The sequence below is a fragment of the Phyllostomus hastatus genome, unplaced genomic scaffold (assembly GCF_019186645.2).
Source record: "Phyllostomus hastatus isolate PE091 unplaced genomic scaffold, TTU_PhHast_1.1 phas_contig_196, whole genome shotgun sequence".
Classification (NCBI taxonomy): domain Eukaryota; kingdom Metazoa; phylum Chordata; class Mammalia; order Chiroptera; family Phyllostomidae; genus Phyllostomus; species Phyllostomus hastatus.
Window position 1 is genome coordinate 41,897,322 of NW_025333709.1, and position 15,677 is coordinate 41,912,998.

The following is a 15,677-nucleotide window of genomic DNA, read 5'->3' on the forward strand; positions in this document are numbered from 1 at the left end:
ACCAGCCAACATCAGTCCTGCCTGTCCCAGGAGTTGTAAACCTCTGTCCCAGTTGATAACCCCGATGAGAATAGCCTCTGAGTACTTACGCATACATCATGGACCCAAGACTGGGGCAACTTCTATCCAGTCACCATCTGATCTTTATCAGCCAAGTCAAGGCTCGGAAGCTGGAAAATAATGACAGTCATTGGCATCAAGAAAGGAAACAAGTCGGACAGGTTTTAGTGATTGAGGTCTGCAGCCAGGATATAGCCTGATAAGAGCATGATCAATGTTGTGACAGCCGGTTCCGCAGAAGAGCTCCAAGCCATGGAGGGCACAAAACGTGCCGCAGGTGATGAATCATAAGGCCGCACTTTTCCGGTCGGGGAGGTATGATCAGCACTGAGGTGTGGCCCCAGTTTGTGTTCAAAACAACAACAAAACATTAAATTACATTGATAGCTTTTCTTTTTCATTAAAATTGTCTGTTAACTTTGAGGAAATCCAGGGTTCACAATGGTGCCGGAAAAACCTGTGCTACGGGGCTAGGGTGCCTGTTTTTACCCCCTTGGTCATGTGACCATAGGCCAGCTCCTTTGCTCCTTGGAAGTTATTTTCCTCATAAAATACAACAGCAGGGCTGTATTAGCTTTTTCTAATGCTATTCATTTTAGCTCTAAAGAGAACACATTTTATTTCAAGATTTTATTTAGCTCCAAAAAGGCAAAAGAAAGAAAGAAAGAAAGAAGGAAGGAAGGAAGGAAGGAAGGAAGGAAGGAAGGAAGGAAGGAAGGAAGGAAGGAAGGAAGGAAGGAAGGAAGGAAATTAAAAAAAAAAGACCTGGTTTTTTCCCCACCATGGGAAGTATCATAGTTCTGGTGTATGTAAATTCCCCATTATTTATACATAATCACTTCAGATAATTGTACTCATCCACAGAAATCTTAGTCTGAACACATGAATTTCCAATTAAGATCAGTAAAGTTGTAGGAAGGATAATTTTAAGAGCTATTTTAAAGTATCAGAACCAGGAGATGATAAATAAAAAAGCTATAAGTACACGCTTTGTTGCTCATACAGAATACCTTTATTTAAAATACTACAAATACAATATTAATCTAATATTAAAATGTCATTATAATATTCCACTAAGACATTAATATGTAACATATTTCCTAAATCATTTTGCAAGTGAATAAACTGAGGCAGACTGCCAATATGCATAATCATCAACAATATGACAAACAGAACAATATAATTTTCAGAAGAAAAAAATTCTGAATAAATAGTTCACAAAACTTAGAAGATCACTTAACTAAATTGAAAATCATAATTCACTTTAGCAAAAATAATTTTGTTCTTTGGAGCTTTGATTTTTCTTCTAAAGTAAAAAATTATAAAAATATAATAGAAAAAACACTAAAAGTCTATTTTAGTTTATGGTTATGATCAATTATTATTTTGATTTTCTACACAGTAGTATTGTGCTAACTTTAAATTAGCATTGTGCAAATGTTTGTAAAGTTTTAATGGTTACATTAAAATATTTGTCAACAATAATATTCTCATATTATTTGTTAAAATTCATAAAAATATTCTCAATTCTTTATAATAGTAAATAATAATACAATAGAAAATATACTCTGTGGCTTGCGAAGAAAATTATGCCATAAGAGAAGCATGTCCAAAGTAAGTACAAGAACCAACTTTGAGGTTCTGGAATGAGGCATATAGTATGTACATATTTCTTCTCTTATAGAAGAAAATCAGCATTTTATTAACTAGGAAAAACTGGGGGGAAATTTAGAGATACAGTACTATTTAACTAATAAAAGATTACAGTACAAGCTATCTTATTTTTAAAAATTCAAAAATAAGGACTGAACTGTCTCCCACAGGAAGCTTTCTTTGCTATGTCATTCTTTCAAATTATTTTCTGTTTGGTTGGAAAGGCTCTATTTCTTGTTCATGTTTGGCTTTCTCCCTTCCTTTTATTATCAGTGAATATGTGAAATAATTCACTTTTATTCTCTCTGGTGGAGTGGGGTGTGGAGCTCTCTATGCTCCCAGCAGGATGCCTGGTTTCAGTTGCCAGTTCTATTGTTAACTAACTCTGTGAATTTGAGATTGGTAACTTTCTACATTTCAGTTTCTCTCTGTAAAGTGAAGATAATACTTGTACCTAGTTTTAATGAGATAGTAAGTCTAAAGGACTTAAAATATTTCCTAGTCTATAATAAAGCCCTAAAAAAATCAGGTATTTTAATCTCTCTCTACTCTCATTCCCTCCCCCACTCCAGAATTAGCACTATATTGCTAATTGTTTTCAATATACTTCAGACATGATATTCTCCAAATTCTTTTCTCTATGTGGTTCTATTTTCAGCAACGTATTGTCTCTGGTTTTTTGCTTTACTTATAATAAACAAAGACATTGATGTATTATGTTCTAATTAATGTAGTGTGTGGAGATTTTTCAATTAATGTTCTTATAAGGCTGAAAAACTAGCTGCTAATTCTGAGAGTTAGTGGCCATTAGTAATTTGTACTATAGTTGTGAAATTACTACATGAGAATTTTGTTTCACTGGTTCTCAGCACCCTCAGCCACATGTGGGCAGGCACCATACTAGTTGTTAATGCTGCATTGTTGATTGATTTATTATGAGTCAAAGACAATGAGTGTATGATGCAAATGTCAATGAGGAAAAGTCAACAGTAAGGTAACATTACATCAGGACATCAAGGGAAAAGTTATCCCAGATTTATTGATATAGAAAAAGATAACTGGAGTCTATAAAGGGAATGTGTACATTTTCCTGTAATTGCAGACTGAATAGTAATTAATAAAATTTATGAACTTAAAGTCATCAGCAAAGAAAACATTTAACCTCATATTTACTAATAGGCTAAGTTCTGAGAGCTGACCTTACATTTTGCTTTGTACTTATTAAGGCGATTAGTATACTATTTTTCCATTGAAGAAAGACATAAGGGGATTTGATGAGGATCACATCTTCACTCATGTGAGCACTGCCAAAGGGTGATAATGCAGAAAAGAGGTGACTCTTAAGGGAGAAAATGAGTCCCATGTATCAGAATGGATACATTGCTGACCAAGGAAAAGACCATTTTACATAACCATTTTCTAATATAGTATAAGAATTAATAAAAATTATTTGCCCAGAAAACTGAAATAACAAAAACTGAGGACACACACTTTAAGTCTTCTCAAGAATCATTTCATGTGCTCATTAAATATGGAACTGAGATCAACAAATAATATACGTACATTTATTTTTAATTTCAAAGAGCAGATCTTGGAGTTGTTTGAACCAATGTTTGAGACAACTTTTTTTTAGATTCTAAATGTTTCTTTCAGAAACCTTTATTTTTAAACAAAATGTATATTTCATATACAAGAGAAATTATTTTATTTCAACATAAATTGCTTAATTACTTCATTATAACTATCATCAAAGTTGTAGACATATTCTACTATCATTTAAACATAAACTACTAAAATGATGTCCATGCTGATAAATATCCATCATAGTAACTACAATTTTTCTGTTTTAAGCAGTGTAATGGGACTTCAGGAATGAACTAACATGCCATTATTTGGATGGTCCTCTCATGGTTTTGGAGGTTTCTGTTTTGAACCATGTAATAGTAGCATTAACTAAACATCAAAGATGTAAAAAATATCAGTCTTTTACATCCCAGAAATTTTCAAAACCACAAAATTTTACAGAATTTTAGTTCTTACTCTTTATATTTAAGCATTCTCTATATTTAAAGATAATTTGTTACCTAAGTTATTTTACAAGTAATTATAAAATGTATTTCTGCATTTTTATATGTAGAGTTCATTTTTTTATACTTTGTGATCCATCTATAATCTAGCTAAATGTTGAGAATACAGCAGATACATAAGTAGTTATACTGAAATGGACTATTTCAATAGCACTGAAAATCTGCTTCTAGTAATCAAACAACCATCTATTTTTATTCTTTGGATGATGTTACTGAAAATATGTTAAGTACAAATTGTTTAATTCTTGAAAAAATTTGCAAATTCTTTTGTTATACTCTCATTATACCTATAGTTTATAAATTATCTTCATTAATGACCATTTCAACCTTGCTTCTCTACAAAGAACAGTTCTTATAGATAAATGACTTAATAATATCTGTGTTACATGGTTGAGAATGTCTACAGATATATGTTTCTCGGGTTGTATGGTAGTAACTGATTGACACCTATAATCTCAAAAAAAACAAAACAAACTTGAGCCTGATCTCCAACCTGATAGGCATGTGAATATTAGATGGTAGGAGAGGCTATAAGGAAAAATTACAATAACACAAGCTTCTTTTTCAAATTAATTAGTTAATTTAAATTTTTAAATATATATTTTATTTATTATGCTATTATAGTTGTCCTATTTCCTCCTTTCATTCCCCTCCACCCTGTACACCCTCTTCCACCCACATTCCCCCCTGTAGTTCATGTCCATGTGTCAAGTTCTTTAGCTTCTACATTTCCCATACTATTCTTGCCCTCCCCCTGTCTATTTTCTATCTACCATCTATGCTACTTATTCTTTGTACCTTTTCCCCTCTTTCCTCCTCCCACTCCCCTGTTGCTAACCCTTCATGTGATCTCCATTTCTGTGGTTCTATTCCTGTTCTAGTTGTTTGCTTAGTTTGTTTTTGCTTTTGTTTTAGGTGTGGTTGTTAACAATTGTGAGTTTGTTGTCATTTTTCTATACATGTGTTTTATCTTCTTTTTCTTAGAAAAGTTCCTATGACATTTCATATAATAAGAGCTTGGTGATAATGAACTCCTTGAACTTGACCTCACCTGAGAAGGATTTTATCTGCCCTTCCATTCTACATGAAAGCTTTGCTGGATAGAGCAATCTTGAATGGAGATCCTTGCCCTTCATGACTTGGAATACTTCTTTCCAGCCCCTTCTTGCCTGTAAGGTCTCTTTTGAGAAATCAGCTGACAGTCTGATGGGAACTCCTTTGTAGGTAACTGTCTCCTTATCTCTTCCTGCTTCTAGGATTCTCTCTTTCATTTTTATCTTGGTGAATGTAATTATGATGTGCCATGGTGTGTTCCTCCTTGGATCCAACTTCTTTGGGACTCTCTGAGCTTCCTGGACTTCCTGGAAGTCTATTTCCCTTGCCAGATTGGGGAAGTTCTCCTTTATTATTTGTTCAAATAACTTTTCCACTTGTTGTTCTTCCTCTTCCCCTTCTGATACCCCTATAATTCAGATGTTGGAATGTTTCAAGATGTACTGAAGGTTCCTAAGCCTCTCCTCATTTTTTTGAATTCTTGTTTCTTCATTCTGTTTTGTTTGTTTCTCTCTTTCTTCTGGTACACTCCATTGATTTGAGTCCCAGCTTTCTTTCCATCACTATAGGTTCCCTATGCATTTTCCTTCATTTCACTTAGTGCAGTCTTCATTTTTTTCATCTAATTTACAACCAAATTCAACCAATTGTGTGAACATCCTGATCACCAGTGCTATGAACTGTACATCTGATAGGTCAACGATCTCTTTGTCACTTAGTTGTGTTTGTTCTGGTGGTTTGATTTGTTCTTCTGTTTGGGCCATATTTTTTTGTCTTGACACACCTGTTACACAGTGAGGGGAGGATCCTTAGGTGTTCACCAGGGCGAGGCAACCCAGTCACTGGGTTGTGACACTGTATGTGGGGCAGGGGTCAAAGAGGGAACAATGGCACTTGCTCTGCTCTCTGCCTGATTTCAGTCCCTTCCCCTGCTTCCTCCAAGCAAACTGGGCCCTTCTGGTGCTGAGTCCTGTGTGGATGGGCTTGTGTATGTTCTAGGACCCTGAGGGTCTCTCCAACACACTCTCCTGTGAGGCTGGGAGTATCTCCAACTGCCTCAACCTGCACAGGTGTCTTCAATCAGTGTTTTGAGGCTTTAGGTCCCCAAGCTGGGGCCCTGGGTTGCAAGGTCTGTCTCACTCCCAGTTTCACTTGGTTTATCTGAGCGTGAATGTGGGACCACCTGGTCCTCCAGCCACCTTGTGCACCACGCCCTGCTCCACAATTGCCTCCTCACTGGGTCTGCCTGCTGCCACCCCGCATCCAGGGTCTGCCAGCCGCCGCCTGCACCTGGACTCCGTTAGCTGCTGTCTTGTGCTCCCGGGGTCTGCAAGCCACCACTTTTTTTGTCGGGACCCCTTCCCACCCAGCTGCTGGACTCCACCCCTCCTACCTGTCTGGATGAATGTGTCTATTTTAACTCCTTGGTTGTCGGACTTCCATACAGTTCAATTTTCTGTCAGTTCTGGTTGTTACTTTATTTCTAAATTGTTGCTGTCCTTATTTTGGTTGTGCAAGGAAGCACAGTGTGTCTACCTATACCTCCATCTTATAACACAAACTTCTTAATGCCAAGTATCCTTCCACCAAAAGAACCTGTCTTTAAAAATTCTCTGAGTATAGTGATGGCATCAAAATCAAATAACAAAATCACAGGTGGCCAATATCATACCAAAGAGAGACACAAGGAAGGGTTCCCTGGGACTTTATAAAGAACATATGCGCTGCTTCATCATCAAAAATATCAGATAATTAATGCCCTGTATCATTGAATGCCCAGTTAATAAGAAATGGCCAAACTCATGAACAACAACATGAAAAATAAACCATATTAAAAAGCTTTCTGAATGGCATATTTAACATCATCATGCAAAATGATGATGGCTCATGATTAGGTGAGACTGCATTTCTTCCACACTGATTTCCCTATATTAAACTGACAGCTGGGAACTCCACATCTGAGTTTCTGATTCATCTCCCAAGTAAATGCATCCAGTTGTCCAGGAATATACTTCCCCAAGAACTGTTGCATTTCCTAAACCCAGTGAATCATCATTTCTCATTCTCCTCTCTGTCTTTGGACTATGATAATTTTCCAAGTCATGTTGTACTTTGCACTATTAGTTGTCAGAGGGACAGCTGGCACCTTGCTGGATCACAGAAGTTTCATGCTGCACTGCCAAAATGCTTTTGTACAATTAATCTGTTTCACTCTGGGAGCTAAACTAGTAGTAAAACTAGTTTAACTTTAGTAGCACAATTCTACCGACTTGGTCATACAGGGTGTATTTTTAGTTAAGACTATGATAAGGTTACTAGTTGGAAATGGAAAAGCTAAAACCATTTCATGTAGGAAAGTCAGCATAGGTGTAGGAAGAATGATAGGAATTGACCACAGGAATCCTATAGCACTGACCCGGCATACCCTAGTATTTCTTTACCAGACATGTGAACTGAATCTTTTATAGGCATTTAGCTAGATTAATTTTTAAAATAGAGAAAAGGAACTGTTTACAAAGAAAATCTATGAGAATGCCCAAGATGTGCAAAAACAAAGAAACAAATATTCTTTCTCCCTCTTTTTTCCTGGAGGAGCAGTAGGAACATGATCAGTGAGCTGGGTGGCAGTGACCAGAGCTGACTGCCACCTCACAGTTGTGTATCTGAACAATGGGAATAACATTTCTCCATCTAATTTTCTACATGGATGGATAAAAGAATAGATAGATAAGATAAATTTCAGGGTTTGGACTAGGTCCTAGATCTATGGATATGTTTCAGTTAGATTTACTTATATTACTGTAAAATTTGTTTGTATATTATGTGTGTGCATTTTTTAAGGAAATTTTCTTCAAATTCACCATAGGCTCTATGATACAAGACACATTAAAAACTATTGAAACAGATGATCATTGAGATCCTGTTTATTGATTGTATCCTATTGTCCTAAGTGTAGTACCCAATCCACCACTAATCTGATGCTCTGATATTTATTTGCTTGACAGTTTATCTGGAAGCCTCAAGAGACAGTACATAGGGAAGGCAGCTTATGTGAAAAACAGTTGTTTCCAAATTTTCAGGACAGTCTTGATAATGTTTGTATGCCTATACTCTTTCCTTTTCTTTCTTCCTCCCTTTCTCTTTTTCCTTTTCTCTTTCTTTCCATACATGCAACTGCACTGCCTTGTGTGACTAAAAATTAATGACCCAGACTCTAGAAGAAAAATCAAGGAGAAGCAGGAAGAGGAGGGACCAGGTAAAGAGGAGAAGACAGAGAAAGAGAAGCAGAAAAAAAAGAGAAGCAGAAGAAGGAAAAATAGGAAGGAAAGGAAAAGCAAAAAAGAAACAATTCAATTTAGATTACAACAGATGTATTTTTTTTTTGGCCATATAGTTAAGAGTTTTCACAATATCCTTAATGAGGGGGAAATACAAATGTATACAAAGATTTTGTCACTTATCTTATATGGTTATACTTTTTATTTTTAAATAATCGAGTAGTTATATCTATATGGTTCTCTTTCCAAAGTATGCGGTTCTTCAAAAATAATCAAATCCCTTTCTCATTTTTTTAGAAATTTTCAAACTAAGAATCCTTCTAGAAATTATACTCTCTTTATTTATTCATGCATTGTCATTAAATAATACTTATTGGATATGTACTATGTGCCAAACAGTGTGTTAATTGCTGAGTACACTATAGCAAACAAGATTAATTGCTATCTGCAATGACCTTGTAATTGATCACAGAAGGCAACATCAAGTGGATAATCACAGTAAAGTTTGTTGTGATAGCAGATGTACAATTTGCTACAGGAGCCACTACAGTGAAGATTCCAGGATTCAGAGAAGGCAAACAAGGAACACTTTCTGTCAGCAAATATTCACACACAGTTTTATTTCATTCTGTATTTGAATTAGTTTAAGTGTTACTGACCTTGCATTTCATATAATGCCAAATTAAACAGTCTGTATTCTCTGTAAAAGCTTTGTGGGATGTATGAATGTGATTCTATAGAATATTTCCAAGACATATCTAATTTATTCACTTGCATAATTTATCAACTCATTTCTAGCCCCCTTTTAATAATTAGTAAGAAAGAATGGGAGAGAAGTAGGAAGGAATTTTTACCCAATGCTTTGTTTTATATATTAAGTACAAGAAAGCTGAAGGATGCCTAGCAGGTTCTAGAAAAAGAAATCTAGTTTTCTAGTGTCAGATTGTATTTATATCTTCAAATTATGCATTGTTCCCCAACATTCTTTTAACTCATATCCATGGGTCATGCATGTATGTTCTTAGGCTAATCCCTTTGCCAGTTTTTAGTTTACTTCTTATGCGTACATTTTAAATCTGTTCTGTTCAAATTTTCTTCTCTCTACTGAACCTTAAGTGAATGATTAGGCATTTTAATTTATTGCTTAGAAATGCACTTCCAGTCCATTAAAATGTCTTGGAAGGTTTGTAAAGGCATTTGTTTAGTTTGAAAGCTTAACTCAATTCTTCTCAAAGTGTGAATCATGGTCTTGTATGAAGTCCTGAGATGTTGTGGCCTGCCAACATCACAACAAAGGTCTCATTTGCTGTTTCACTCTTGACATTGCACTTGATGGAGCAAATGCCATGTGGTCCGAGCTACTGATACCTTAATGTAAACCAAGACCATGGTGCAAAACTGCACCAGGAGTCATTATAGTAATCCTTTTAGCTTTCAAATACTCCAGAAAAAAAACTCCAGTTTCACTTAATATTCTTGATGAAACAGTAAAAATTATTAATTTTATTAAATCTTGATTGTTAGGTACAGATCTTCTTAATATGCTAGGCAACAAAACTGAAAGCTTGCATAAACACTGCTGCATACTGAGCTGCAACAATTGTTTTAAGGAAAGTTCTCAGACATTGAATGAAAAGCTGCCATAGCTACTCTTTAATACATATAAGTATTTTTACTTGAAAGAGCAACTGACTGACAAACTAATTGTGGTTATTTAGACTTGGTTCTCTGGCAGACAGCTTATTAAAAATTAATTAAATGAGCCCATCACTTTAATAAAAACAAAGAGGAACATATACAAGATTAGTATGTGACTCATTCAAGAAGTAAAATCTGGGTTCTTAATCAAAAACTCTTTGCAGTATACTGTTTATTCTCTACTGATCTCCACTTTCTGACAATGTAAAATCTTTGTTTTTGAGTGAAAAATATTGAGTTACAGTGTTACAGCAATTCCATAGACCTAGTCCACATGCTTTGAAACGTGCACCCACTCCTTCAATTGACTAGAAGGGCCCAATTTTATTGTCAGTGTTTTGAGGTATTAAATTAGATATGGAAAGACTAAATACTGTAAATTAAATTTGGAACTTTAGCTTAATTTTACAGGCAGTATTTTCCTAGTTGCTGATATGTTTTACAAAAAAAAATTGTGATGATTTGGGTAATGTTGCTAAACTGAAGCTTCCAAGAGATTATAGATAAATGGCATTGGAAGAGCCATGATCTGAGGACATGCTGAAGTTTACACCAAAAACAACATTAAAACTTCATAATCTTCAGGATTTCCTATGTTCCTTCTCTCACTTTCTTCCTTTTATTTTTTTATTGTTTTCTTCTTTGTCTCCTCTACTCGTCCCCTTTCCCATCCTCGAACCTAAAATAAATTTTCTCATTTTAAAATAATATCAAATTTATTTAATAATTATATGTTGCCAATTTTTGTATATAAAAATTATCTTAAGCTTAGATAATATGTCTCTTTTTATTTTGCATATCTCCACAGTATTTTTTCTTCTTTTTAAAATGTATATAGCTCTCTTTACATTGGTCTTAGGGCCATCACTAGTTATGTTGTACACTTTTTGGGTTTTTTGAAAGAAATAATTTTATTATTTTCAGTTAGATAATACTAATAAAGTTATTAAGTTTGGTACATTTACTTGTTAAATCAAATCAATTTGAAATCTTTTAATAGTTTGACAGTTTTCTCCTTAATTAGCTTGGATTTTCTTTGTAAAAATAATATTTTTACCTACCAGCCTTTCTTTTTTTTTAATTTTATTTATTCATTTTCAGAGAGAGAGGAAGGAAAGGAGAAAGAGAGGCAGAGAAATATGAATGTGTGGTTGCCTCTCACATACCCATACTGGGGACCTGGCCTGCAACCCAGGCATGTGCCCTGACTAGGAATCAAACCAGTGACCCTTTGGTTTGCAGCCCACACTCAATCCACTCAGCTACACCAGCCAGGGCTACCTACCAGCCTTTCAATAGTTAAATGTCATCTTATAATTTCTTGCCACATCATATTATCATAAGCATACAGAAAACTGTTAAGTAATATTTAAATTCCTCATTTCAACAATGAGAAAAACCATGGCTCAGAGTAAATAACCTATGTCAGAACCAGCTAGCTTAAAAAGAATATATATTAATCTGTAATCAAACTCTACAATCCCTACTGAAACAAGTTTAAAATCATTTTTCTGTTGACATAAAATAATCAAATGATAATTCAGGTAGAAAAAACAATAAATCATCCTCTTTTAAATCTTTACTTAAGTGATATTGATAAAATTCCAGTTGTTTATAATAAATTTCTGAAAATTGTATGATAATAATTAAATCTCTATTTACAGCTAGTCTCTTTCCTATACCAAAAGGTAGATAAGAGAGAATTACTTGCAGTGTTTGAGATGTGCCATTAAGCTAATTAGGAGTAAAATAGTTCACTCACTGGAGATAAATCAAACAAAACATGTGGTAGAAAACAGGATGGAGACTGGTAAACTTCAGTGCCATATGAATTTGGAATGGAATAAGAAATTGGCCAGTGTTTAATGAGAATAATAATAAGTACATATTTAGGTGGGACATATGGTTGGGGAGAAGAGAGGTGTGGCTCAGGTTCAGGGCCAGACTCGGGATGAGGAACTTCAGAGAGTAAAGGTGGGGAGTCTTTAGGTGACACCCAGCCCTCAACCTGGATATTGGCTTTGAGGGAACTATTATCTCTCTTGGCTATACCCACTAGTCTAGTGACCAAAATCAGCTCCTTAATTTCTGTTTCCCTCCCACTCAATGTCGGAAGTCCAGTTTAGTTCCAATTTTTAAATTGCAGCTAATTCACAGGATCCCAGGAGAACTACTGAATTTATTCTAGTATCGTGGTAGTTCTAATTTGGATGGCTAAAGACCAATTTAGAGCAATATTTTTCAAAATCCGTGCCATTACCTGTTGGTATTAAAGGTGACTGTTTTATTACATATGTATGTCTATCTCTGTGTGTAATCCCCAATATTGACCAGGAAAAATGTAATTTCCACAAGGATAACTTTAGAACATGATGTGAGAGGAAGGGTGGGAGTAGGGCATTAGCAGGAGTAGTCCATCCGCAACACAGAGAAATATTTTATCAATGATGTTTGGTTTGCTGGTGCATGGTGACAGCAATAACCACACCAACTTTAGTCAGATTCCTTTCATTTTTAAATTGTTTATAGCCAATGTACCCCCCTTATTTCTTGCATGCAGAATAGACTGCTTGTATAACCCCTGACTCCAGCCTCCATGTGCCATTGCTTTAGAGCAGCAGTGCAAGTTCCAAGTTATTATGGATCAGACTCTTTTGTCATTATCAGTAAAGATAATACACCACTTATGAATATAATGTAAGCCACTGCAAAACTTAAACCAGTCACAATTAAAGGAAGAAAAGTATTTGAGGAAATGCCTATCCTGATTTTTTCTGAGTGTAATTTATTAGAAAATTCCTTTTTCTTAGCAGCTAAGGAAAACAAAGTGTTCTTAAAGAGTTCTGGAAAGCTAATAATACAATTTTTATGCTTAAAAATGTTTCTTTTACTTCAAAGGTGAAAATAAATAGAGTGAAAATTATAGTTCAAGCTTCCAAAAGTTATGTATAGTGTAAAAGTGAGTTATAGTTTTAAAAGGAATGAAACAAATCAGTCAGTGAATTTTAATTACACACCTATACCAAACACTAAAAGACATTTCAGAATCAAAAAGTTACACTTTTTGGTCTTTATAGTTTAAATATAGTAGAAGAGGTGAAGCTAGAATACATAAGACAATAGCAATGAACAAAACAATGCATATCATAAGGGACAGATTATGTGTCATAGGTTCCAAGTGTCAGAGAGGTCTAACAGAGGAGAAGGTAGAGTTCTGGAATAATTTACCACCGCTGCTGAACAATTGATGGGGGCGAGAATGATGAGGATGATATAATGTTTACTGAGTGTTTACTCTTGTTAGATACTTTTTCTGGTCATCTACATTCATTTTCCATTTGCTACTCACAACTATTCTAAATGATAAATACCATTTTCACCTTTTTCTTAACAGGTGAAGAAACTGAGGCACAGAGAAATTGAGTGACTTCATTAAAGTCGCAAAGTTAGTGGCAGAACAAAAATTTAAATGAAGTAGTCGGTCCCTAGGAACTGCACTTTAAACTGCTATCATATAAACTGTCAGGAATTTCATGATGGAAGTGGTAATTGGGTTGGGCTTTTACCAAATATCATATTTAAGTGAGAGAAAATAATAGGGAGAACAACCCAGGGGGAAGAAGGCTGTGATTATAGAAGAGAAATTACAAAGCCAGAATGAATATTACATGTTTTAGGGATGAGAAAACGATTAAGGTTCATGATGTGATATATCATGGGAAATGAAATTGGAATAAATTTTATTCTTAAAGGGTTTCAAATTCCATTGAACAAATTGTTAATGAAGTAGAAAATAAGGACACATTAAAAGATGTTTTAACTAGTCACATGATGAAAGCCGTGTTTTTGGACTGTTAGTTTTTAATGAGCATGAAAGTGAACTTGAAGAAGAAAAGAACAAGAGTCATGGTGTTCAAATGAAAAGCCGTAATAAGCTAGACTAGGAAGAGAAAGGAATATATGGACCAAAGAGACAACTTGAAGGAATAATTATCAGAGAATAAAATTGAGGGCTAAATCCAGGATACCTTTCAAACTCTTGAGTGTAGGTGTTTGGGATATTGGGTAGCACAACTGATAAAGATAGTGAAACCTAGAGGCAAAAGAATTTTTGGTTCCCAGACACCCAGTTAGACTGCAAAACTCTCTGAGAGCAGGATGGTGTCATATTTACTATTTTAGACTTAATGAAGTGATAGACATGCTGCCTGGCAAATAGTAGGTAGTCAAGAAAATATTTTTTAATACATGATTGAATGTAGTCATGGTAGGATAATGAAACAAAAACTTAGTAGGCATCTATAGGTCTATAACTTCAGTGAGGAAGTAAAGTAAGGACACAGATTTAGTAGTTCTCTAACTAGAAGAGGATTCTGTAAAGTCACGAGAATGGATTAATACATGAAAGATAAATTCATTATGAAAAAAAAATCCAGAGAACTTAGTATAGGAACTAACTACTTGAGGTCTGAAAGGACTTCCTTCAATTTAAAATTATGAAAAAAATGAAATAAATGCTCATTTATAGTGTTTGTGTCACAAATTAGCCTTTTTGGATTAGATCCTGCCTGGGGAGCTTTTGTAATGTGTTCATCAGTTTTAACACATTTTTTTTCTTTCAGTCAAAGCCAATGAGATACAGCTAATACATAAGAATATAAAGTAGATTAGTCTTCGTAGGTACAGCATCATTTGGTAAAGAAGAGAATATCTAAGTCTACTTGATCCCAAATGAGAATCACCTAATGATTTTTGAAAATGTACAGGAAAAAGTGTAGATCATAAGTAGATCATACTCATAGGTAATGCTCTCTCATTTAGGGATGGTATACACAAAAATGATGGCAGTAGTTGAGTTTGAGTGGTAGGGGGAGAAAGAAGAGACTAGCAGAGTGACTGAAGTTTATAATTTAGGAGGAGGCTAGATGCATTGTATTATCTAAAGGTAGGAGAAACAAAAGTTTACACTTTCTCTCACGCTCCTCTGAAAGAGGTAAATACTTCCCAGTAGGTCAAAATTCTGTTTATTTATTATTTATACTCAACCATCTCTATTTTTATGAGGAGAGTATAACTAAAACCAGATTATTTTATTCATAAATAATTCACCTAAACAAATAAACATAAAGGCAATACAACAAAATACAGTGACAGCCAACCAACAAATGTCAGTGCCTCTGTCAGTGAGCCCCTCACCTTCCCTCAGCATGCCTGGGATGCCATATGGGACATATGACCTGACGTCCAAGGCTGAGGGAAGATTCCAGGGTTAATCAAAGTATTAAACATTAGTAATGCTTTACTTCTTTCTTAATATTGGGGATTGCCTGACAATGGAGGGGCCTGGGTGGATGTGGACAAAGGGAGAAAAAGTGAGGACAACTATAGTAGCATAAAAAATAAAATACAATTAAAATTGAAAAAAGAAGTAAACCAAATAAAATCACACTGTAGGAAACTATCATAGGGCATAAGGGAGAAAACAAAAAGACTTTAAAATATGCATGAATCCCTTTAACCATTGTTTTTCCATACCTGTAATTAGTAGTCTGCAAGTGGTTCTGTCATTCCATAGCATCTACTTCTTTGGCTGGCAGCTGTTGAAAATAATCCTAGAAGGAAATTTCAGACTCTGTCTTCTGAGATCCAACACATATGAAAGACAATGCTGAGTTAACCTCCTTCTCCCAGGACTTAACCCTTCCCATGCGTCAGGCACGGACCATGGTTTCACAAGCGTTCTTGCCAGCATGAAGGTAGTTACATGCCATCTTTCTTTAGCCAATCACAGGGCCATTCTAAAAACAACAGCTTGTTAATGAGGCATTTTCTAACACGCCTATAATCT

At 35.0% G+C, this 15,677-nt stretch overlaps 1 protein-coding gene across 1 annotated transcript in view; it reads right to left on the minus strand.

Annotated features, from left to right (window-relative positions):
- LOC123815697 (transmembrane protease serine 11F) overlaps positions 1-15,416 on the minus strand; it is a 71,024-nt gene extending 55,608 nt beyond the window's left edge. The window contains exons 1-2 of the mRNA XM_045834176.1: positions 15,365-15,416; positions 90-170 (exon numbers count right to left, since the gene is read on the minus strand). Coding sequence (XP_045690132.1) covers positions 90-100 — 11 coding nt within the window. The 5' untranslated portion in view covers positions 101-170; positions 15,365-15,416. The remainder of the gene's footprint in view (positions 1-89; positions 171-15,364) is intronic.
- Between the last annotated feature and the right edge of the window lie 261 nt (positions 15,417-15,677).